The sequence below is a fragment of the Mobula birostris genome, chromosome 8 (genome assembly GCF_030028105.1).
Source record: "Mobula birostris isolate sMobBir1 chromosome 8, sMobBir1.hap1, whole genome shotgun sequence".
Classification (NCBI taxonomy): Eukaryota; Metazoa; Chordata; class Chondrichthyes; order Myliobatiformes; family Myliobatidae; genus Mobula; species Mobula birostris.
The window spans coordinates 125,981,813-126,006,104 of record NC_092377.1 but is presented as its reverse complement, the minus strand read 5'-3'; the positions used below and the strand labels follow the sequence as shown (position 1 = coordinate 126,006,104).

Sequence of the window (24,292 nt, the reverse complement as noted above, 5' to 3'; positions counted from 1 at the left end):
TACACCCTTTAATTCCCACTCTCCCCTCGGTAACTACACCCTTTAATTCCCACTCTCCCCTCAGTAACTACACCCTTTAATTCCCACTCTCCCCTCAGTAACTACACCCTTTAATTCCCACTCTCCCCTGTGACAAAAGAGGGTTACAAAAGTACACATAGACTAAGATGTTAACTGTCCTGTGCTATCACAAGTGGGATCATCAGTTGATCTGCCACCTGTCTTCAGGAGAGAAAGATAAGTAAGACAATGGAGCAGCATTTGGAAATGTTAATGAAGAGACGAGAGAGTTTAACGGAAGGAGGCACCGGTCTGAGTATTGTCAAGACCGGCTCCTTTTGAACCCTGAACTGTTTGAAGTCTGATGGACAGGCGATACCCCAACAGGGGGGATAAAAAGGGACGGGTTCGCTAATGCAACAGACACCACACACGACACCACGAGGTAACGAGACCCTGGAAGCGGGGTGTCCCCCCACAAGTCGGTGGGAGTTTTTGGAGCTCTGTCGCGGGACCAGCCATAGACGCACAGGGTGGAAAGATACGGTCGGCGGGAACCTGGTGTGTGTGTCCACCCTTGCCTGGGTGCCGGGTTCACCGCAGAGGAGCGATTGTATCTGAAATGGAGGAGTCACAGTGGGTGACCTCAGAAGACATTACAAAGGGCTTGCCCGAAAGCTAACTGCGAGGAATATCAAAGGTCTGTTGAATCCAATTCGAATATCAGCATTCGCTCTCTCTCTCTCTCTTCAATGGCACAACAGCGATTACTGCGAACTGAATTAAACTGAACTCTGTCACTTGTGATTGAACATTTTATCCCTAGACTGCGATAGAGTTTGATTGATCCTATTATCCTAGTTCTGTGTACATGTGTGTTTATTCAGTGCTAACCTGTTGCATTTATATCCTGACTATTAGAGTACTGTGTTGCTTATTTCTTTAATAAAACTTTCTTAGTTCCAGTAATCCAGACTCCAACGAAGTGGTCCATTTCTGCTGGTTTGGCAACCCAGTTATGGGGTATGTAACATAAGTGGGGGCTCGTCCAGGATTTTGAATGCTAAATTTGGGATGGGGTAAATTGATTGGGTTAAAATTCCCGAAAGAAAGAAAAGGCAAACAGCAGAAATGGAAATTGAGGAATTTCTAAAGGCGCCGACTTGGGAGGCATCAGAGGATGCCAGGAAAGCGGAATTGGCAGCTGTGGCCAAATGGTTGAATCCTGTTAAGGAGTCGACAATGAGGAGAGAGGAGATACACAGAGCTATCATAGAGCATTATGTGTCTAAAGGTGTGTTTCCCCAAGGGGCGCTGGAGATGATGTCTATTGGAAAACCTGGTGAAGACGCAGTACAGGTGCAGCTTGAAAAACTGAGACTCGAGCACGAGTTCCGGGTACGGCAGCTAGAACACGAAAAAAAACAGTTAGAACGACAATGAGAAAAGAGGCAGTTGGAGCGAGTAGAGAAACAGAGGGAAAGGGAATTCGAGCTGGAGAGGTTAAAGATGATGGCAGAGCAGGGGCCCATGCCGAACCAAGGTGGAGGGTTCAGGGCGACCCAGGAGGTTAGGCTGGTTCCTCCATTTGACGATACCGATGTGGATTGGTACTTTCTCCATTTCGAAAAAGTTGCTGCAAGTCAGGACTGGCCGAGGGATAAGTGGGCTGTTTTGCTTCAGAGTGTACTTAAAGGAAAAGCCCAACAAGCTTACTCAGCTTTGTCCGCGGAAGATGCCCAGAGGTATGATGTGGTGAAAGAGGCCATCCTCAGGATTTATGAGTTGGTCCCGGAGGCATACCGGCAGAGGTTCCGGAATGTGAGGAAGCAGTGGGACCGCATGTATTTAGAGTTTGCCCATGAGATGCAGACATATTGTGAGCGTTGGTGCGCCTCGAAGGGGGTAAATGGGGATTATGACAGACTGCTACAGCTGATCCTGATTGAGCAGTTTAAAGGTTGTGTCCCTGAAGGTATGAGACCCTACCTAGATGAGAAAGAGGCAGCCACGTTAGCCGCAACTGCTAAGTTAGCGGATGAGTACGCGTTGACGCATAAAATGAAGTTTGCCCCGAGTAAAGGCTACCAGAATGGTAGTCAGGACAGCGGAGAGAGCCCACCAGAAAAGTCAGAAAGTAAGCCGGGGACTAGTGAGAAGGATAAGGTAGACCGGGAGCAGTCTGGTAGGAAGTCTCCTGGGGTCGTCTGTTATAATTGTGGGAAAGTCGGACATTTGCATCCAGGTGCTTTGCCCCAAAGAAGGAGATGGGAAAAGGAAAGGTGGCGATTCCGACTGGCTGTATTGAGCCGGCGAACAAACCGCTAGGAGAGAAAAGGTCTGAAAAAGTTCAGGAAGGGCGCGAGAGGTTTATCTCGGCTGGATGGGTGTCGGTGAAGGAGGGGTTAAACCCAGTTCCAGTACAGATCTGGAGAGACACGGGAGCGTGTCAGACATTGATATTAAAGGGTGTGTTAGACTTTAGTTCAGAGACCGAGACTGGGAAAGTCAGGGTCATAAAAGGCATTGGAAAAGGGACTGAGGCAGTCGCTTTGCACCAGATACACCTACAAAGCAACTTGGTCTCTGGACTAGTCACGATCGGGGTGAGGCCTGAACTACCGATGAAAGGCGTGGAAGTCTTGCTCGGTAATGACCTCGCCGGGGGAATTGTGTTCTCGGCAGTGAGATTGACAGGTCAGCCTGCCAGCATCGAGGCCCCGCCCATGGACTCACAGGTTCATCCCGTTTGCGCAGTGACTCGGCGTGTGTCCAGAAAGACTGCCGAAGTAAATTTAGCTGAGACGTTTCTACCAGCCTTGTACCAGGAGGAGGTAGAAAGTGAAAAGAAGGAGCATGGTGAAACAGGAGGAAGTGAGGGAGCTGAGGCAGACTTAGCATTAGCCAGGAAGGAATTTGTACAGGCGCAGGAGCGAGACGAGGAGGTGATGGTTTCAGCGGAGACAGCTCTCTGAAGCAGAATTAAAAAGAGAGCCAGTAGGCTATTGTGTGGAGGAGGGAGTGCTACAGAAGAAAGGGAGACCAAGTACCGTACCCGCAGATGAGGAATGGGGGATGGTGCCAAAAATTTATGGGGATGAGATTCTTAACCTGGCCCACAAGATACCCCTCGGTGGACATTTTGGGGGGAGGGAAACAGTCGGCGGAATCATGAAAGAGGTTTACTGGTTGCACAGGAGGAAGGATGTTATTGACTATTGCAGACGTGACTTGACACAGTTAGAGGCTATTAACATGTTAAAAGCCCACCACGATCAGAAAACAGATCTAGCTGGTGATATCATGAAAATCAATGAGGCTAGGATGCCACCTGATAAGGGAAGGACCCAGTTTGAAAAGATAAGTGTGGTGCCGACCAGATGGGAGATGTCTATTGTTTTGACCCATTTTGCTGATAAGGTCTCTCACCTAACCCCCGAACAAAGCGGGCCATTGATAAAGCTAATTAACTGGCACGCACACGTAGGTCTAGATGTCGCGAGGCGATGCAAAGAGCTGGGACATGGGGCTGTTGTCACATCAGGTCAGCTAGTGAGCAACACCCCTATACAATGATTAATTCAGTGGCAAATGGGCTAAAGAACACAGAAGTGTATATTGGCGATGTAGTGGTCTGGAGTAACACATGGGAGGAGCTGTTAAAAAGTTATTTGAAGCCAGCCTGACAATAAACCTCACAAAGAGTGAATTCGGCCACGAAAAAGTCACTTACCTGGGATTTGTGGTAGGACAGGGGCAGCTGGCTCCGATGCAGGCTAAGGTGCGGGCTATCGCTGAAGTCCCCACCCCGACAGACAAGAGAGCCCTGAGAAGGTTCTTGGAGATGGTAGGGTACTATCGGAAGTTTTGCAGAAAAAAAAACAACTTTGCGGATAGTACCCACCCTCTTACAAAGCCCTTGCCAAAGAATGCTAAGTTGGTATGGGACGACCCTTGTTATCTGTGTCCGGGGCGAAAACCACTAAGAAGTCACACTGATCACAATTCATTAGTGTTTTCGGCCACTATGAAGTCTGCTAAGTTGGAGTCTGGTGCTACAGGAACTTGATATAAAAATTACACATATAAAAGGAACGGAAAATGTGATTGCTGACTGTCTGTCAAGGTGTTGACAACTTAAAATTCTCTGTATTAGCCAAATAGCTGATGAAGATGTATATTTGTGGGTATCTAATAATGTATTCATGCTTATCATTTTTACCCTGGTAAAAATCCTCAAAGGGGAGGGGTGTGACAAAAGAGGGTTACAAAAGTACACATAGACTAAGATGTTAACTGTCCTTTGCTAGCACCAGTGGGATCATCAGTTGATCTGCCATCTGTCTTCAGGAGAGAGATAAGTAAGACAATGGAGCAGAATTTGGAAATGTTATTGAAGAGACGAGAGAGTTTAACGGAAGGAGACACTGGTCTGAGTTTTGTCAAGACCAGCTCCGTTTGAACCCTGAACTGTTTGACTTCTGATGGACAGGCGATACCCCAACAGGGGGGATAAAAAGGGACGGGTTCGCTAAGGCAACAGACACCACACACGGCACCATGAGGTAACGAGACCCTGGAAGCGGTGTGCCTCCCACAAGTCGGTGGGTGTTTTTGGAGGACTGATTGCGGGATCAGCCATAGATGCACAGGGTGGAAAGATACGGTCGGCGGGAACCCGGTGTGTGTGTCCACCCTTGCCTGGGTGCCGGGTTCACCGCAGAGGAACGATCGTATCTGAAAACGGAGGGGTCACAGTCGGTGACCTCAGAAGACATTACAAAGGGCTCGCCCAAAAGCTAACTACGAGGAATATCAAAGGTCTGTTGAATCCGATTCGAATATCAGCATTCGCTCTCTCTCTCTCTCTCTTCAATGGCACAACAGCGATTACTGCGAACTGAACTAAACTGAACTCTGTCACTTGTGATTGAACATTTTACCTCTAGACTGCGATAGAGCTGGATTGATCCTATTATCCTAGTTCTGTGTACATGTGTGTTTATTCAGTGCTAACCTGTGGCATTTATATCCTTAGTATTAGAGTACATTGCTGCTTATTTCTTTAATAAAACTTTCTTAGTTCCAGTAATCCAGACTCCAACGAAGTGGTCCATTTCTGCTGGTTTGGCAACCCAGTTACGGGGTACGCAACACCCCTCAGTAACTACACCCTTTAACTCCCACTCTCCCCTCAGTAACTGCACCCTTTAATACCTACTCTCCCTTCAATAAAAGCATCCTTTAATTACCACTCTCCCCTCAGTAACTGCACCCTTTAATTCCCACTCTCCCCTCAGTAACTGCACCCATTAATATCCACTGTCCTCTCACTCCCTTTGACCCATAATTCCACCCACATCATTCCCAGCCTCTTTAATCCCCACTCTCCCTTCACTTTCTCCGTACCCTTTAATGCTACTCCCAGTCTTCTCCCCTTCCCCAGCTCTGCCTCTCCATATTTAAAACTTTTGCCTTCTTCAGCAAACTCCAGTTCCACCTTCGATGTACCTACCCTGGGGGATGCTGAGGAGCAGGAAAAGGATGGTTTTCATCATCATTCTGAAGCGTCTGTAATTAAACACAAGACAGGAATTATTGGCAAAGGGTGTCTGATTCACCTCAGAATCCATTCCTGCACCCCGACCCCTCCAGCCCAGTGTCTTGTGATCACTCAGTGTCAGGACGGAGGGAACTAGGATTTGGAATCTCTTTACTCCGAGATTTGGAAATCCTCAGAATTCCCTGTTGCAGAGAGCGGGGAATCTCAGTGGCTGGCAGTGTGGGACTGACAGATTGTTGGGGATGAAGTTATCGGGAATGCGGAGTGGAGCTGGTGTGAGATGGTGTTTCCAGGAACTGAATCATTCTGACTTGCTCATGTGTATAACTTTTCTCTCTGGGTAGTGGCAGGGTGGTGAGGTGGGGGGATGTGAAGGATCCCACGAGCAAGATCAGGGATGGAGGCGGGTGGTGAGCTGGTGCGGAGGGTGTTTTCACACAGGGGTCCCCGGGCTCAGATTCACCACTCACTCATCAATCGCACGAATTGCAGCTGGTATCTGGTCCCTGTCTGTAGAAATGCAGGGCACGCTGGACACTATATGGGCTCATTATGTCATCCAGCTCAACTCCAGAGGAGAGGGAGAAAGGGAGGAGGGACAGGAAGAGAGTGGGGTGAAAAAGGGGAGAGATGGAGAGGGTGAAAAAGAGAGAAAATGAGAGAGAACAGGGAGAATGGGGAAGAGAGTGACTGAGAGAGGAAGAGAGATGGGGAAAGAGACAGAGCAAGTAAGATAGAGAGAAAGAGAAATTGTAAAGGGTGGGAGTGAGAAGGTGGCGAGAGAGCCAGACTGGGTAGGGTAGAAAAGAGTTGGGAGAGAGAGGGAGGGCTAACTGTGGAGGTAGTGAGGATGTGAGAGGAGAAGGGAGAGGGAGGGGAGGGAGAGGTGGGGAGAGAATGAAACTGGGAAGAAGGGGTAAGAGTGGAGAGAGAGGGAAAGGTGGAGAGTGCGACAAGAGAGCGGGGAGAGGGAAGGGAGGAAGGAATGAGTTGGTTGAGGGAGAGGAGAGGAGGCGACAGAGGAAGAAACAGGAATAGAGAGTAAAGTGTGGAAAGACAGGGGAGAGGGGAGATTGGGGAAATGGCATTGAGGTAGGTGAGGAAGTGGGAAAGGGAGGGGAAGGGAGTGAGGGAAAGAGGGGAGTACAGAATAGAGAGGATTTAGTAACAAGAAGAGGGAGATAGACCATAGGGAGTGTGGAGTGTAAGGAGAGGGTTAGGGGAAATGGAGGTTGAGGTGAATGAGATGGTTTCCATCCTCTCCTACCCCTGTCTCCATACTTTCACCATTTTTCTTTCTCTTTCTCTCTTGTTGTAACCTCTCTTCTCCCTCCTCTCTATCTCTGTCTCTGCCTCGTCCACTTAGGGCTCTTTCTCCTCCTCTCTCTACCTCTACCAACAATCTCCCCTCCCGAACTCCTGATCCCCCTCCCTTGCTCCCTCCACACCGTCTCTCACTCTCTGTCCAACATCATTCTACCTCCCTCCCCTGCCTCTCCCCCATCTTCCTCATCCCCACTTCTCCACTAGCCTTAACCACCACTCCCCACCTGTTCCCTCTCCTTCCACTCCATCTCCCTCTCTCTCTTCCTCCCCTGCCTCTCTCTGCACCCTCTCAGAGGATGTGCTGGAACCAGACAGGGTGAGAGGCAGAAACACAAGAGATTCTGCAGAGAGCAGTGAAGCTGTGGGATTCAGGAGGGCAGGGGCTCCCAATCTTTCTTTAGCCATGGTCCCCTACCATTAACCAAGGAGTCCATTGACCCCAGGTTGGGACCCCTGCACTGCAGGCTCAATCATTAAAGTACAAGTTTCAAAGTATATTTATTATCAAAGTTTATATATTATATACAACCTTGAGGTTTATCTCTTACAGGCAGCCACTAAGCAAAGAAACCCAATAGAGCCCATTTAAAATAAGATCACCACCAAACACCCAATGTTTGTCAAGTGGAGTAAATTGTGCAAACAATAAAAAGTCAGGAAATAACATTCAGAAATAAAGTTGACGAAAGTGAATTCAGAGTGACAAAGCCAGTCATCACTGCAGCCGGTTCAGGAACCGGTTAGCTGCAGACCGCAGCCCTACTTCAGCACAGAGAGGAGAAAGGCTTGTTGAATTGCAGACTGAAGCCATTGGATATACTTAAAGCTGAGATTGATGGATTCTTGATTCGCCAGGGCTTGAAGGAATATGGAGAGAAGGCAGAGAGGGAAATGGATCAGCCATGATGAAATGACAGAGCAGACTTGATGGGCCAAATGGCCTACTTCTGTGCCTACCGCTGATGGCCCACCCTCACCTTAAACCTATATCTCTAGGTTTAGACTCCCCTCCCCTGGGGAAAATACTGTGACCATCCACCTTATCAATACCCCTCATGGTTTTATAAACCTCTATAAGGTCACCCCTCTGTCTCCTTCACTTCAGGGAAAACAGTCCCAGCCTGTCTAGCCTTGCCTTATAACTCAAGCCCTCCAGTCCTGGTAACATCCTGGTGAATCTTTCCTGCACCCTCTTCAGTTTAATGACACCCTCACTGTAGCTGGGGGACTGGAACAGCACGCAGTACTCCAAGTGTGGTCTCACCATTGTCTTGTACAGCTGTAAGCTGAGGTCCCAACCCCTGTACTCAGTGTCCAAACTGATGAAGGCCAGCATGCCAGACACCTTCATCACAGCCCTAACTATCTGTGTCCACTTTCAGGGAACCATGTAGCTGTACCCCAAGGTCCCTCTGTTCTACAACACTCCACAGGGCCCTGTCGTTCACTGTGTACATCCTGCCCTGGTTTAACTTCCTAGTAACATCCACATAAACCTTTCTTGCCCCCTCTGACCTTAATGACAGGGTGGGGTTTCTGGAAGCCCCCAGATCAGAGGGCTTGAACACATAAAACCCTTGCAGCTGTGTGCTTCAGGAATATGGATTGGCAGGGTTACATAAATCAGGAGGCATTTACCCCTTTGAGCCCCCTACCCCATTCAACCTCAGCACCACTCCATCACCGGTTCCTGACTGCAGTTAACTCCTGAAAATGTCTGTATGGAACAGATGACACCTTGTTTCAAGGCAGCCCCACCCTGAAGAAACACCCTCCCCATTTGCGAAGAACGGTACATTTCAATGAGGTCTCCACTCATTTCAGAACTCAAGGTTAGGAATAGTATGACTCTTTGACATGGGCAGGGGCCATTCTGCCTTCAGGAAGGTGATGGGCAGAATGGCCTCTTCCCATGCCAGAAAGCCTTACTATCCCTAATCTGTATGTCTTTGGAATGTGGGAGGAAATGGAACACCGGGAGAAAACTTACAAGGACACGGGAAGAGCGTACAAACTCCTTACAGACAGCAGTGAGAATTGAACCTTCATTGCTAATGCTGTGAAGCGTCACACTAACCACTACACTACCGTGCTCGCCTTGTTTGCATGAAGGTTTTTGCTTTAATCGCCCTATAGGTACTTTCAGATGGAACTTTTGGGAAAGGCAGTTTGCAGGGTGTGTAGTGTCCACAATGAGTTTTCCTGCCTTCTTCTTTGTCCTGGACACATACAAGTGCCACAGTGATGGTCGGTAGCAGTAGACACTTTCTGCCAACCAGGCAGCCAAAACCCCTGCACCAACTCTATGCACATGTTTGCAGAACAAGTGTCTGCTGTACCTCCTTCACCATCTTAGTTCTGTGATCTATTTATAAAACCAGCTTCCTGTCAGCTTCTTAACCACTTTCTCTGCCACTTTCAGCAAACTTAACACATTGAACCTCCCCTCCTCGCTCTCCCAAACCTCTCAGTTTCAGTTTACATTCGTCTTCCTTTCAACTGCGCCTCCCTCCATCCCCGTCCCTGCCAGGGTTAGATACATCTCCCTGTTTGGAGAGAGTCCAGAGAATGTTCATGAGAATGATTCTGGCAATGAAAGGGTTAATGCACGAGGCACTATTGATGGCTCTGGAGTTTAGAAGGCTGAGGGGGTGATCTCATCGAAACCTGCCGAACATTGAAAGACATAGACAGTGTGAACATGGAGAGGGTGTTTCCTACAGTGGGAGAGTCTGGGCCAGAACCCACAGCCTCAGAATACAAGGACAGAATTGAGGAGAAATTTCTTCAGCTACAGAGTGGTGAATCTGGCCACAGGTGGCTGTGGAAGCCAAGACTTTGGTTATATAACCGAGATAATGAGAGCTGGAGATAGGGCAGACAATACCTTTCATCACAAGTGAACTGGGCCTCTCCCGTGCTGCACTGTTCTACGTTCTGGTTTCTGAGAAGGAAGTGGGGGGAGGTGAGAGAAGGAGGTTTAAAGCGGATCTGAGGGGCAATTATTTTACACAGGCAGTGAGGCTGATATCTGGACTGGGCTGCAAGAGGAAGTGGTGAAACACAGAAGTGTTTGAAAGTTTAATATAAATTTATTACCCCAGTACATATATGTCACCATATGCTACCCTGAGATTCATTTTCCGGCGGCAAGAGAAGATGTAAATAAATACAATAGAATCAATGGAAAGCTACGCACAAAGTCATTCAAACAACCAGTGTGCACAAGAGAACAAACTGTGCATACAACAAAGCTATTAATAATAATTAATCAAATAATAAATCTCCCTTTCCCTCCTCCTCTCTCCCCCTCCCCTCCCGTCCACTCTCTCTCCCGCCTTCCCTTGTACTCTTATCCCCTCTGTCTCTCCCTCCCTCTCTCTTTGCCCCTCTCTGACAGAGGTAGCCTCAGGCACTCCCTCACATCTGCGACTGCAGCCCAAGAGCTTCTCTGGAGAGGAGGGAGAATGAGGGAGAGCAGAGAGTGAGGGAATGAGAGACACAGGAGGGAAGAGAATAGGGGAGTCAGAGACCATGAGGGTATAGAGAGAGAGGAAGGGAGGAATGGAATGAGAGAGAGAGATGACTGATAATGAGGGAGGGAGGGAGGAAGAGGGAACGAGGCACAGAGATGGGGAGGAGGTGGGAGGAGACAGAGGGGAGAGGGTGGTAGGAGAGAGAGAGAGGAGAGGGTGGGAGGAGAGGGAGGGGAGAGTGACAGGAAAGAGGGAAGAGGTGTAGAAGGAGTGAGGGGAGAAGGAGGGGGTAGTGAGAGGGGAGAGAGTGAGAGGAGAGGGGGAGGACAGGGTGGGGGAGAGGGAGGAGAGAATGAGGGGAGGGGGAATGTGAGGCTGGGGAGTGTGGTGGTAGAGGATAGGGGGAATGCGTGAAATGTGTCGGGAGAGGGAAAGGGGGGACATAGGGTGGGGAGAGTACATGAGGGGGAGGGACAGTGCAGGGGTAGAGAGGGAGGGGAGAGTGCTGGGAAGCCACTGCACAGAAAAGGTCAGGTTGGTGGGATGGGGGGGAAGAGAGAACAGGGCTAGAGAGGGAGGGGAGAGAGTTGGAGAGCCATTGCATAGAGGGGGTTTGGTTGGTGAGGGGGGAGGTAGATTTATCTGTTTCCCCCACCCTCTCCGCCAGCGTCTCACACCAGAGTTGGCTGTGGACATCCCTTCCTCCCCTCTCCCCTCTCGAGGGTGCTAAAAGATGAGGAACCGAAACTGTCAGCAGGCCATTCAGCCCTCCTCACCGTTCCTCCCTGCAGCGAGATCCCAACTGATCAGCCCCCAATCTTCCTGTACTAAACCTCTCCTTCATCTCCTAATTCTCTCTGTCTTGCATTTCCCCTCTGACCAAGCTCTGGGGGTTGGGGGGAGGAGAAATTTCCAAGACTTCCCACTGCTGGGGTGAAGAAACCTCTTCCCATCCCATGCCTCTCAGTCTGACCTCTTATCCCTGGGGTAAACATCCTGTTTTTTTCCCTGTTAGAACAATGAGACTCCCTCCACCCCATTCTCCTTCTGTATTCTAGGGGACCACATGTCCCAATCTGCTTGATCTCTCCAAACAACATCCCCCCACCCAACACCACCGTCCCAACAATTGGTCTGACAAATGTTCACCACTTCCTCCACCAGAAGGGAGTCTGACCTTCCTCAGTGATGGAGACCATAACAGTACATGGTATTCCAGGGGCCATTTCCCCCCCCCCCCATGGGAATAGGGGTGAGGCACTCCTCTCTACCTCCAACTGTCGACGAACACCCCCATGCCCTTTCCTCTTCCGCCTGCTCTCTGTACCTGCACAAGGGTAGTCTACACCCATAGATCCCTGAAAGCTGTGGGCAAGGTGAGAGGGTTATTAAGAGAGCAGTGAGGGGATTGAGTTCAAGACCTGCAAGATAATGTTGCAGCTCTATAAAACCCTGGTTGGACCACACGTGGAGTATTGTGTTCAGTTCTAGTTGGAGTATTGTGTTCAGCTCTGGATGGAGTATTGTGTTTCCTTCTGGTCATCTCATTAGTAACAGAGTCATAGAGAAGTACAGCACAGAAACATTCCCTTTGGCCCATCTAGTCAGTGCTGAAACAATTTAAACTGCCTACTCCCGTCGACCTGCACTAGGATCGTAGCCCTCCATACCCCTACTAACCATGTACCTCTCAAAACTTCTCTTAAACATTGAAATCGAGTTCACTACTTGTGCTGGCAGCTCATTCCACATTCTCAAGACCCTCTGAGTGAAGAAGTTTCCCCTCATGTTCCCCTTGAAATTCTCACCTTTCACCCTGAATCCATGACCTCTGGTTGTAGTCCCATCCAACCTCAGTGGAAAAAGCTGCTTGCATTTATCCAATCTATACCCCTCATAATTTTGTATACCTCTATCAAATCTTCACTGTTCTAAAGAATACAGTCCTACCTATTCAATCTTTCCTTATAACTCAGGCTCTCCAGACCCGTCATTATCCTTGTAAATTTTCTCTGTACTCTTTCAAACTTGTTTACATCTTTTCCGTCAATAGGTCACCAAAACTGCACACAATACACCAAATTAGGTCTCACCAATGTCTTATATGAATTCAACATAACATCCCATCTCCTCTACTTAATACATTGATTTGTGAAGGGCAATGGGCCAAAAGCTTTCTTTACGACCCTGTCTACCTGTGACGCCACATTCAACAAGTTATGGACCCGTATTCCCAGATCCCTTTGTTTTACCACACTCCTCTGTGCCCCACCGTTCACTGTGTAAGACCTACCATGATGGGTCCTGCTGAAATACAACACCTCACACATGTCTGCATTAAATTATATCTACCATTTTTCAGCTCATTTTTCCAAATGATGCAGATCGCTCTAAATGCCACAACAGCCTTCCTCACTGTCCATTACACCCCCAATCCTGGAGTCATCTGCAAATTTTCTGATCCAGTTAACTACATTATCATCCAGATCATTGATATAGATGACAAACAACAAAGGACCCAGCACCAATCCCTGTGACATAACACTGGTCACGGGCCTCCAGTCAGAGAGACAACCCTCTACTACCACTCTCTGACTCTCCCACAAAGTCAATGTCTCTTCCAGTTTACTACCTTATCCTGGATGCTGAGTGACTAAACCTTCTTGACGAACTCCCATGTGGGGCTTTGTGAAGTGCCTTATGAAAGTCCATGTAGATAACGTCCACTTCTTTGTCTTCATCCACTTTCCTGATAACTTTCTCAAAATCTCTATAAGATTAATTAGACAGGACCTGCCACACACAAAACTATGCTGACTATCCTTAATCAATCCATGTTTTCCCAGATGTTTATATATCCGGTTTGTTAGAATAACTTTCCCACTGCTGATGTCAGACTCATCAGTCTATCATTTCCTGGTTAATGTTAAGAGCCTTTTTTAAACAGCAGAACAACATTACCTATCATCCAATCCTCTGGGTCCTCCCCTGTCCGTTATAAAAAGAATGCATAAGCTTTATAGAGGGTGCAGAGGAGATTTACCAGGATGCTGCCTGGATTAGAGAGCATGTCTTATGAGGAGAGGTTGAGTGAGCGAGGGCTTTCTCTTTGAGTAATGAAGGACGAGAGGCGACTTGAGAGAGCTGTATAAAATGATGAGATGCATAGTCAGAGAGAAGAGCAGCAGTTTATTTTCCAAAGCAGCAATGGTGATTATAAGAGGGCATAGCTTAAAGGTGATCGGAGGATGCAAGAAATAAGTTTTTTTTTTATACAGTGTTATGAGTGCATGGTACACACCATCAGAGTGGTGGCAGAGGTAGATACATTAGCATAATTTCAGAGAGTCTTGGACAGTTAAATGCACAAACGAGAAATGAAGGTTATTTATGTTGGAGGGAAGGGTTACAATAATAATGGAGTAAGTTAAAAGAATGGCACAATATTGTGGGACAAAGGGCTGTAGTGTGTTGTCATGTTCGATGCTTAATGTTCTGTCTTCTGTGTTCTGTATTCTATGTTCTGTGTCTGCTGTCACAACTAGACCTCAGGACTCAGGGGACTCACAGTCCCTCACCATTAAATGTCAGCGTTACTTTTTGTTTTTCTCTCTCTCTGGGGATGACCTCGCTACCTCCCACCAGATTTTCCGTCTCCCTCTTTTCTTGATCCCTACAAATTGTTCTCACCACCCTCCCAGCATCACATCAGCCACAAGCTTGGGGATATGACAGACGATCCTCCCGGGTGTAACTCGTGAAGTGGCTCTGTTTGATCCCGCATCTAATACAAGTACAATGTTCTCTGTCCATTAACCCCCACACGTACACCTCCTGCATGTTCTAATTCTGCTTAACGATCATTCGATTTTAAGCTTTGTACACTTCAACCACTACTGTTTGCCCTTGCACAATTCTGTCTGTGACAATGCCAAACAGAAAACTCTAAGAAACTTTGCCAAACTTGGCTACCTTTTCTTAAATCTGTGTCGATGATGAGGTAACTTTGCAAGTACCAACAGAAGCCAGAGTTAAATTAGTTACAGAGTCTCCCCACCTCTCCCCCCACCCCACACCCAATCGTGCCTCCCCTGAACCCCAACTGTCACGTCTCTCACCAGCAGCCTTAGATCGGATTCACCTCTTCCTGATCCGATTCGGGCAAATGGAGGCGAGAAATGTTGGCTTTGATCCTGTTGTGGGATCCGGAGGGGTTACATGGATTGGGGGTCGGGTGGGGAGTACTTCCTCCGTGTGGGAGGACTCTCGGAAATCCCCCTCCTGGTGGTTAGAGTCACAGAGACGTGTGGCTGGGTTGGAAGGCAGTGTGGAAGTGAGATGACAGAAGGGCTGTTCCTGTTACACTCTCAACTTGACAGATACAGATGAACATGCGTAGTTTGATCATGGGTGGGGATACTCTCTGCTCTGCTGACTCTGCTTCATATTTTCCATCTCCTGTGGTGGTAAACAAGTCTACATACACTTTCAGTACCTTAAATCACTCCCCTACTCAACAATAATCCCCCCCTCCCCACCATCACAATTCCGAGGAACCACCCTCTTTCTGCATTCCCCCATCAGCAGGTCTGGAATTTGCAATGATGATCCACAAACAAGGAAGGGGGAAGGGTGGGGAGGAAGATGGATTTTAAAGTTCAAAGTAAAGTTTATTTTCAGAGTACATACATTTCACCACCTACAAATCTGAGATTCTTTTTCTGCAGGCATACTTAGAAAATCTATAGAACAGTAACTGTAAACGGCAAATCCTTTGCTTGCATCTTCAGAAACAGCTTTATTTCTATCTTTGATATCTCCTTTTCCCCCTTTCAGGTTCTTTTGAAGACCCTGACCTGGAGTTACACTCTGACCTCGGTTCTTTGCTGGAACATGACCTGTTCACAGGGCCTCATGACCGGCCACTTTTTGATATGCCAAGGACGCGGACTAGAAGACAGGTGCACCTTCAGGGTGCTGGATTTTCGTGGCTCCGGAGGTGGGCTGCCGCTGACTGATGTGCCGTGGGCGAACAAGAGGTACAGATCTCGGACAAAGCGATGCAACAGACTTTTAACACCATGAATCAGTGAGTTGTTTTGTTATGTCTCCCCTCTCGCTGTTAAATGGGGACACCTCTTTTTCCCTTTTTAGGGACAGAGAGACCAGGTGGTATGTCGAATACCAGGTGAACGAGTAGTCTTTGGGGTACTGCAAGACTGTGTCTTTCTTGATGCTTTGCTGCATGCTTGAGTGCTCATTGGGTGGTGTCAATGTTTTTTTGCTTGTCGGGGAGGGAGGGGTGGACATTGCCTTACTGCTGCTTGTGGGGGGGAGAGGGGAGCTTGGGGCCCTTTGGTGTTCTAACATTTTACTGTCATTCATTCTTTGGGGCACTCCTCTGTTTCTGTGGATGTTTGTGAAGAAAACGAATTTCAGGATGCATATTGTATACATTTCTCTGACATTAAATGTACCTATTGAAACAGGATCTGTAAACTGTTAACATCAGGAACTGTAAACTGTCAACAAACTGTGTAAATACAGATAAATAGCAATAAATAACAAGTGTGAAATAAGAAGATAATTGAATCAAATGAATGTTGTTGTCCCTTTTGTTCAAGAGTCTGATGGTTGACGGGGAGTAACTGTTCTTGAACCTGGTGGTGTGAGCCCTGAGGCTCCTGTACCTTTTACCTGATGGCAGCAGTGAGAAAAGAGAATGGCCTGGGTGGTGACGATTGTTGATGATGGATGCTGTTTTGTTATGCCAATGTTTCATGCAGGTGTGCTCAGTGGCTGTTAGTGTTTTACCTGTGATGTACTGGGCCGAATCCATTACCTTTTGTAGGGTTTTTCACTGAAAGGCATTGGTGTTACCGAGTGGGCTGCTGTGCTCTATTTGGTGTTTCAAAGTTTTAAAGTATAATTATTGTCAAAGAATGTATAAATTATACAACCTTGAGATTTGTTAGATTTGCACTCAACCAGGGATGTGGAGAGTGTCCCTTCACCTTCCTGACTTGTGGAAGGTTGGGGGATGGGCCAGGGTATGTGGTTATTGAGTAACTCCACCCAGGGAGGTGGGGAGTGTCCCATTACATTCCTGAACCCTGTCGATGTCACTCTCCATGGGACCTCCAGTGTCTGACCTGCCCCGATAGCCACAGTGTTTCTGCGGTTGGTCCGGTTGTGTTCCTGGTCAGTGGTGATAGCACAACCCCTAAGATAAGGAGGGTGGGAGGATCTGAGTGAAGAGAACACCACTGAGTGACAGGAGATGGTGGTGAGACTCCTGTAGGAGACAGTCACAGGAGATGTGTGGGGTGCCGTCGACAGATCAGATATTGTCTGGACGCTATCTGGATCTCACTGCATACAGGGATAGGAAGGGTTGTCCAAGTTATTTTATCACAAACACCGGCCAGCACAGCGACAGCACTGATCCCCATGGGCTCTCCGTGCTTCTCAGCCAAGGGTAGGCAGTGGCTAGAAGATGATGGGTGGATCAGGGAGGGAGGAAGTGTCTCTCTCAGAAAAGGATGATGTGGATGATGAAAATAAGCCACACTTTCCACTCGCCATCACGATTGCTGCCCTCCTGTAATGCTGGACATCTGAGAGCAGACACCTTCAGGCTCTGGGTGGGGATGGAGAGTGGCCCACTCCGCCCACAGTATCCTTCTGATACACAAGCAGAATAAGTGGGACAAAGTCAGTGTCCTGTCCCAGGTGACACTCCCAGCACTGAGTCCCCAGTCACCAGGTGGGTCATGTCATTCCAGAGACGGTGGGGAGAGAAGGAGTGACAGAGTGAAGGGTGCAGGGGCTGGAGGGGTGCAGGTGTGTAGGGGTTGGAGAGGGTCATGGAGACTGGGAGGGTTGTAGGGGCCAGAGGGGGTCACAGAGTTGGGAAGGGGTGTAAGGATGGAGGTAGGGGTGTCACAGAGACAGAGAGGGCTGAATGTGCCAGCGGGGTTCATAGAGAAAGAGAGGGACTGAGCTTTGAGGTTTGCATTCTGCCCTCTTCATCATCCACATTGACTTCATGTCTTGCTGGGGAAGTGAAATTATGTTCACATGTGTCTTTTGTGCCTTTCTCAATTTCTTTCTTTGAAGAAAATTATAAATATGCTTTGAACTCTGCATCAGTGAACTGTGACTTCTGTACAAGGCTTTCTGCTACCCCCTGAGGGTCCTGTCACATTGGTTCATTCAAGCCTGCAACCTCTCCAGACTAATTTAATCTGCCGTGGACGTGTTCCTGAGTGTCAACATCTCAGACGATCTATTCTGGGTCCAGCACCGTGATCTAATCAAAGTTCAGAGTTCAGAGTACATGTATTATCGAAGTGTGTATACACTGTACAACCTTGAGATTTGTCTACTTGCAGGCAGCCACTAAACACAGAAACACAATAAGACCAGTTTAAAGAAAAAAACCCACACAACCAAGGCCATCGCACACCCAATGGTGTGAAAATGGTGTGGAAAAAACAAATTGGTCAATTAGGAAGAAAACAAATAACACACAGAACATTAAATATCAAACTGCAGAGTCCCCAAGTGTGTCCACAGTCCACAGCCACAGAGCCACTGAGGTGAGTGACACCGGTCCAGGAACCCGATGGTTGCAGGCCACAGCTGCAGAGTCAGTTGACCGCTGAAACTCCTCGATCAAATCATACAAATAGTAAAAAAGAGATAACAACAACTTTCATTCGGAGTTTGAGATTTGCTCTGTCACTCTTACAAACATCTGCAGATGTCGAAGTTTGGGATGCCACAGTGGCGTAACAGTTAGCCTCATGCTAATTCCACTCGGGGTGTCGGAATGGGCCGCGTCTGTAAAGAGTGTGCGCTCACTCCATAACCGCGTGGGTTTCCTCCGGGTGCTCCGGTTCCTTCCCACATTCCAAAGATGTAACTGGTTATTTGGTGATAAACTGTCCTGTGATTAGACTGGTGTTCAATAGAGGGGTTGCTGGGTGGTGTGGCTCATTGGGCTGGAAGGGCCTGTCCCACACCCTAACTCTAAATAAATGTGAAATAACAAAATGTCCAGTGCAGAGCATTCTGACTGGCTGATTCACTGTCCGGTATAGATACTCCAATACAGAGGACTTGAAAATGTCCTGGAACAGAGCATTCTGACTGATTGCATTGCCACCCGGTGTGGAGGCTCCAATACACGGGATCACAAGAAGCTGCAGAGGGTTGTAGACTCAGGCAGATCCATCACGGACACAACCCTCCCCACCGGCATAGACACGACCCTCCCCACCATCACGGACACAATCCTCCCCACCATCACGGACAGAACCCTCCCTACCATCATGGACACAACCCTCCCCACCATCACGGTCACAACCCACCCCATCAACACGGACACAACCCTCCCCACCATCCCGGACACGACCCTCCCTACCATCATGGTCACAACCCACCCCATCAACATGGACACAACCCTCCCCACCATCACGGACACAATCCTCCCCACCATCAAGGACACAACACTCTCCACCATAACGGACACAACCCTCCCCACCATCACGGACACGACCCTCCCCGCCATCACGGTCACAACCCACCCCATCAACACGGACACAACCCTCCCCACCATCACCGACACAATCCTCCCCATCATCACAGACACAACAGTCCCCACCATCACGGACACAATCCACCCCACCATCACGGACACGACCCTCCCTACCATCACAGACACGACCCTTCCCACCATCACGGTCACAACCCGCCCCATCAACATGGACACAACCCTCCCCACCATCATGGACAGAACCCTCCCCACCATCACGGTCACAACCCTTCACATCATCACGGACACAACCCTCCCCACCATCACGGACACAACCCTCCCCACCATCATAGACACAACCCTCCCCACCATCACGGACACAACCCTCTCCACCGTCAGAGACACAACCCTCCCCACCATCACGGACACAATCCTCCCCATCATCACGGACACAACACTCCCCACCATCACGGACACAATCCTCCCCACCATCATGGACAGAACCCTCCCCACCATCACGGTCACATCCCTCCCCACCATCACGGACACAACCCTCCCCACTGTCACGGACACAACTCTCCTCACCATCACAGACCGAAACCCCCTCACCATCATGGACACAACCCTCCCCTCCATCAGGGACACAACCCTCCCCACCATCATGGACACAATCCTCCCCATCATCACGGATACAGCCCTCCCCACCATCACGGACACAACATTCCCCACCATCACGGACACAACCCTCCCCATCCTTGAGGATATCTTCAGGAAGTGGTGCCTCAAGAAGCTGGCATACAACATTAAGGGCCCTCACCATCTGGAATAAGTCCTCTTCTCATTACTACCACCGGGGAGGAGGTACAGGAGCCTGAAGGCACACACTCAATATTTTAGGAACAACTTCTTCCCTTCCCTGATCGGATTTCTGAATGATCCATAAACTCATGAACACGAAATCATTATTCCTTTTTCTTTCCACTATTTATTTATTGACGTAGTTTCTATAAATTTTATTAATTGCACTGAACTGCTGTCACAAGACAACAAATTTCACAATGGATGGAGGTAATGAAAAACATGATTCTGATTCAGGACAGTGTGGATGTGAAGCTCGTTCCCTTTGCTAATCCAGCAAGATTCAGACCCAGGAGCCCAGACATTGATGGGACAAACCTCATGCAGTGATCAGCAAACATCACCAGTCCTGACCTCCTGACTGGAGGAGGGTCACCAATGAGACAGCTGAAGATGGCTGGGTCCAGGATGCTGCCCCAAGTTACTCTTGTAGTGATGTTCTGGCCCATTCCCCAGCAAAATATGCCTGCCATCTTTCACCCCTCCTTATCCACCAATCACCTCAGGCTCCTGTCCCACCTCCCTCTTCCTACTGGCCACTTCCTCTCTCAAACACAACCTTGTCGTGCTTTGGAGGCTTGCGTGCCTCAGTGACCCAAAGAGCTCGGTTGGCTGAAGTCAGGGCTTTATGCTTTATCTCTTGGTAGGGTCACCCATGCAAACAGGTCAAAGGGTAGAGGTCAGACTAAGAGTGGTCCACCAGTCCTCCAGGTTCAGGGGTTCAGTTCAGGGCTAATAACCCTGACTGGTCAAATAGAACTGTTATGGAACGGAAATGAAGAATCCTTCTACATCTGAGTTGACAGTATTCCTGAGTCTCCACTCGGGACTTGCATGACTGACACTGGTGAAAACTGAGAGGGAGGAACAATGGAGGAAGCCCTGAAGGATTGTCATTGCTTCCCCAAAAGCTGGTGGTGAAACAGGAAGTAAGTTCTCTCTCATTTCTGGTCAGAGTCACTCAGTACAGAAACGGGTCCATACTGACCAAGCAACCAACTGAGCTGTTCATATTTGCCAAAGTTGGGCCCATATCCTGGTGTGTGTGTGTGACCTGTCCCCCAGTGATGGTCAGTGTGTGTGCGTGTGTGTGTGTGTGTGTGTGTGAGACCTGTCCCCTGTGATGGTCAGTGTGTGTGTGTTTGCACATTTCCCCTCAGAGACTTGCTTTCCCCCAGGAGCTCCGCATTGCCTCCCACTTCCCCAAGGTGGAGGAGAGGGGTGGGCAAGTTGGGTTATTTGGTTGCTGTGATTTGCCCTCATTAGTGTTTGAAGGCTCGGTGTCAATTAGCAGAGATTTGATGGGCTGAAGGGACTTTTTCCATGCTATGATACTCTCTGACACAAGAGAGAACAAAACTAGAGAATGTCAATTTAGGGGAAGGGGAAGGGATTTAACATAGACAAAGAACATGCTCTGTACAAGACAGTAACTGGTCCTCGGCCCTCAATGTTTTACCAGTCAAATTAAACCAATAATTAAATGCCTAACTAAACTAGCCTTGTTTACCTGCACAATGTACTTAAGCAACACACACAGAATGATGGAGGAACTCAGCAGGCCAGGCAGCATCTATGGAAAAAAGTACAATCGACATTTTGGGCTGAGTCCCTTCGGCAGGACTGGGGGAGAAAAGCTGAGGAGTAGATTTAAAAGGGGGTGGGGTGGGGAGAGAGAGAAACACCAGGCGATGGGTGAATCCTGGAGGGGGAGGGGTGAAGTACAGAGCTGGGAAGTTGATTGGTGAAAGAAATTTAGGGCTGCAAAAGGGAAGGTGTGACATAAGAGGACAGAAGGCCATGGAAGGAAGAAAGAAAAGGGGGAGATGCACTAGAGAGAGGTGATGGGCAGGCAAGGAAATAAGGTGAGAGAGGGAAAAGGGGATGGGGAAATTTGAAGGAGGGGAGGTATGACCGGAAGTGTGAGAAATCAATCTTCATGCCATCAGGTAGGAGGCTACCCAGATGGAATATAAGGTGTTGTTTCTCTAACATAAGTTTGGCCTCATCACGGCAGTGGAAGAGGCCATAGATAGACATATCTGAATGGGAATGGGAAGTGGAATTGAAATGGGTGGCCACTGGGAGATACTTTATACTTTATACTTTATTGTCACCAAACAATTGATACTAGAAGGTACAATCATCACAGCGATATTTGATTCTGCGCTTACCGTTCCCCGGATTACAAATCAATAGTAAATATTAAAAATTTAAATTATAGATCATAAATAGAAAATAGAAAAATCAAAGTAAGGTAGTGCAAAAAAAATGAGAGGCAGGTCTGGATATTTGGAGGGTACGGCCCAGATCCAGGTCAGGATCCGTTCAGCAGTCTTTCTCACAGTTGGAAAGAAGCTGTTCCCAAATCTGGCCGTACGAGTCTTCAAGCTCCTGAGCCTTCTCCCGGAGGGAAGAGGGACGAAAAGTGTGTTGGCTGGGTGGATTGTGTCCTTGATTATCCTGGTGTCACTGCGCTGACAGCGTGCGGTGTAAAGTGAGTCCAAGGACCAAGATCCGGCTTTTTCTGGCAGACTGAGTATAGGTGCTCGGCAAAATGGTCTTGCGGTCTCCCAATCTACGTCGGGCCTCACCGATATACAGGAGGCTACACTGGGAATACTAGACACAGTTTATGACCCCAAGAGACTCACAGGTGACGTGTCACCTCACCTGGAAGGACTGTTTGGAGCCCTGAATTGGAGTGAAGGAGGAGGTGTAGGGGCAGATGTCGCACTTGTTCCACTTGCAATGATAAGTGCTACGAGGGAGATCAGTGGGGAAGGTCAAAGGCACAAGGGAGTTGCATAGGGAGTGATCCCTGTGGAAAACAGAAAGTGGGGGGTGTTGGGGGAAAGAGAGATGTGCTTGGTGGTGGTGATTGGAGGTGGCAGTTTGCAGAGAATTATGTGCAGGACACAGAGGCTGGTGGGGTGGTAGACAAGGACAAGAGGAGGCCTATCCCTGGTACGATGGCGGGAGGATGGAGTAAGAGCAGATGTGTGTGAAATGGAAGAGTGGCGGTTGGGCGTGCGTTGACGGTGGAGGAAGGGAAGCCCCTTTCTTTTAAAAGGAGGACATCACTTTCATTCTAGAATGAAAAGTCTCATCCTGAGAGCAGTTGTGGTGGAGACGGAGGAATTGACAGAAGGGGATGGCGTTTTCACAAGTAGCAGGATGGGACAAGGTATAGTCCTGGTAACTGTGAGACTCCATGGGTTTGTGATAAACCTCAGTGGATAAGCTGTCTCTGGAGTTAAAGAATGTGAGATCAAAAAAGGGAAGGGAGGTGTCGCAAATGGACCAGGTGAAATTGAGGTCAGGGTGGAAGTTAGAGGCAAAGTGGATAAAGCTGACGAGTTCGGCATGGGTGCAGGAAGCAGCACTAATGCAGTTGTTGATGTAGTGTAGGAAAAGTGTGGGACGGTCACCTGTGTAGGCTTGGAACATGGACTGTTCCATGTAGCTGACAAACAGGCAGTCATAGTTGGGACACATGCAAGTGCCTATGCTAACCCTTTTGTTTAAAGGAAGTGAGAGGACCGAAAGGAGAAATTATCGACAGTGAGGACAAGTTCTGTTAGGCAGAGGAGATTGGTGGTGGAGGGAAACTGGTTATGTCTGGTGTTCAGAAAAAATGGAGAGCGTTGAGGCCTCCCTGGTGGGGGATGGAGGTGTATAGAAATTGAAGGTGCTGGGTGTGGGAACTATCAGGTTGGTGACAGTGAATGAAACACTCTGTTCTCCCTGCTCTCTGTGAAAAATATGCCCTGCACATCTTTGAAATGACCCGTTCTCATATGAAATCAATGCCCTCTAGTATGAGACATTTAGACACTGGGAAAGTCTCTTAATTTTATAAGCTACAATCAGGTCTCCCCTCAGTTTCCAGTGTTCTAGAGAAAACAATCCAAGTGTGTCCAGCTCCTCCTTACAGCCTGGTTCCTCCATCTCCACCAGTCTCTGCCTCTCTGTTCCCAGAATGAAGCTTTCCAAAACATCAGGGATGTCCTCCTTCTTCAAAGAATGAGGTTTCTCTTCCTCTACCATTGATGATGTCCACACCCGTATCTTGTCCATTTCCCAGACATCCGATCTCACACCATCTTCCTGTTGCCTGACCAGAGACACTTTCGCTTGTCCTTACCTCCTGGATCTCTGCATCCAGCTGTTCATTCTCTGCAACTTCATCCATCTTCCTACCACTAAACACATCACCCCACTCTCTGCCTTCTGCAGGAATTGCTCCCTCCATGATTCCCTTGTCCATTCGTTCCTCCCCACTGATCTCCCTTGCAGCACTTACCCTGCTGCACCTGCCCCTACACCTCCTCCCTAACCATCCTCACTCATGGTCTAGGGGAGGCAAAATTTCACCTGCAATCCATCGGGTCATCTATATTTAGTAACAAGTGCTCCCAGTGCGGCCTCCTCTACATTGCTGAGACTGAACATCGATTGGGGAACCACCACACACTGTCTGCCAGCAAGCAGGATTGTATTTTGGTCATTACTGAGGCACGTTTACAC

General features: G+C 48.5%; 1 protein-coding gene across 4 annotated transcripts in view; it reads right to left on the bottom strand.

The window, feature by feature from the left end:
- LOC140201668 (B-cell receptor CD22-like) overlaps nt 1-14,729 on the bottom strand; it is a 66,998-nt gene extending 52,269 nt beyond the window's left edge. For 2 of the 4 annotated variants that reach the window (XM_072266144.1, XM_072266143.1), the window contains exons 1-2: nt 14,484-14,726; nt 5,516-5,571 (exon numbers count right to left, since the gene is read on the bottom strand). In XM_072266144.1, the coding sequence (XP_072122245.1) occupies nt 5,516-5,561 (46 nt within the window). In that variant the 5' untranslated portion in view covers nt 5,562-5,571; nt 14,484-14,726. Of the gene's footprint in view, nt 1-5,515; nt 5,572-14,483 lie in introns of all 4 variants that reach the window. The other 2 variants (XM_072266139.1, XM_072266142.1) reach the window with 2 other exon arrangements.
- Nucleotides 14,730-24,292: the final 9,563 nt, after the last annotated feature.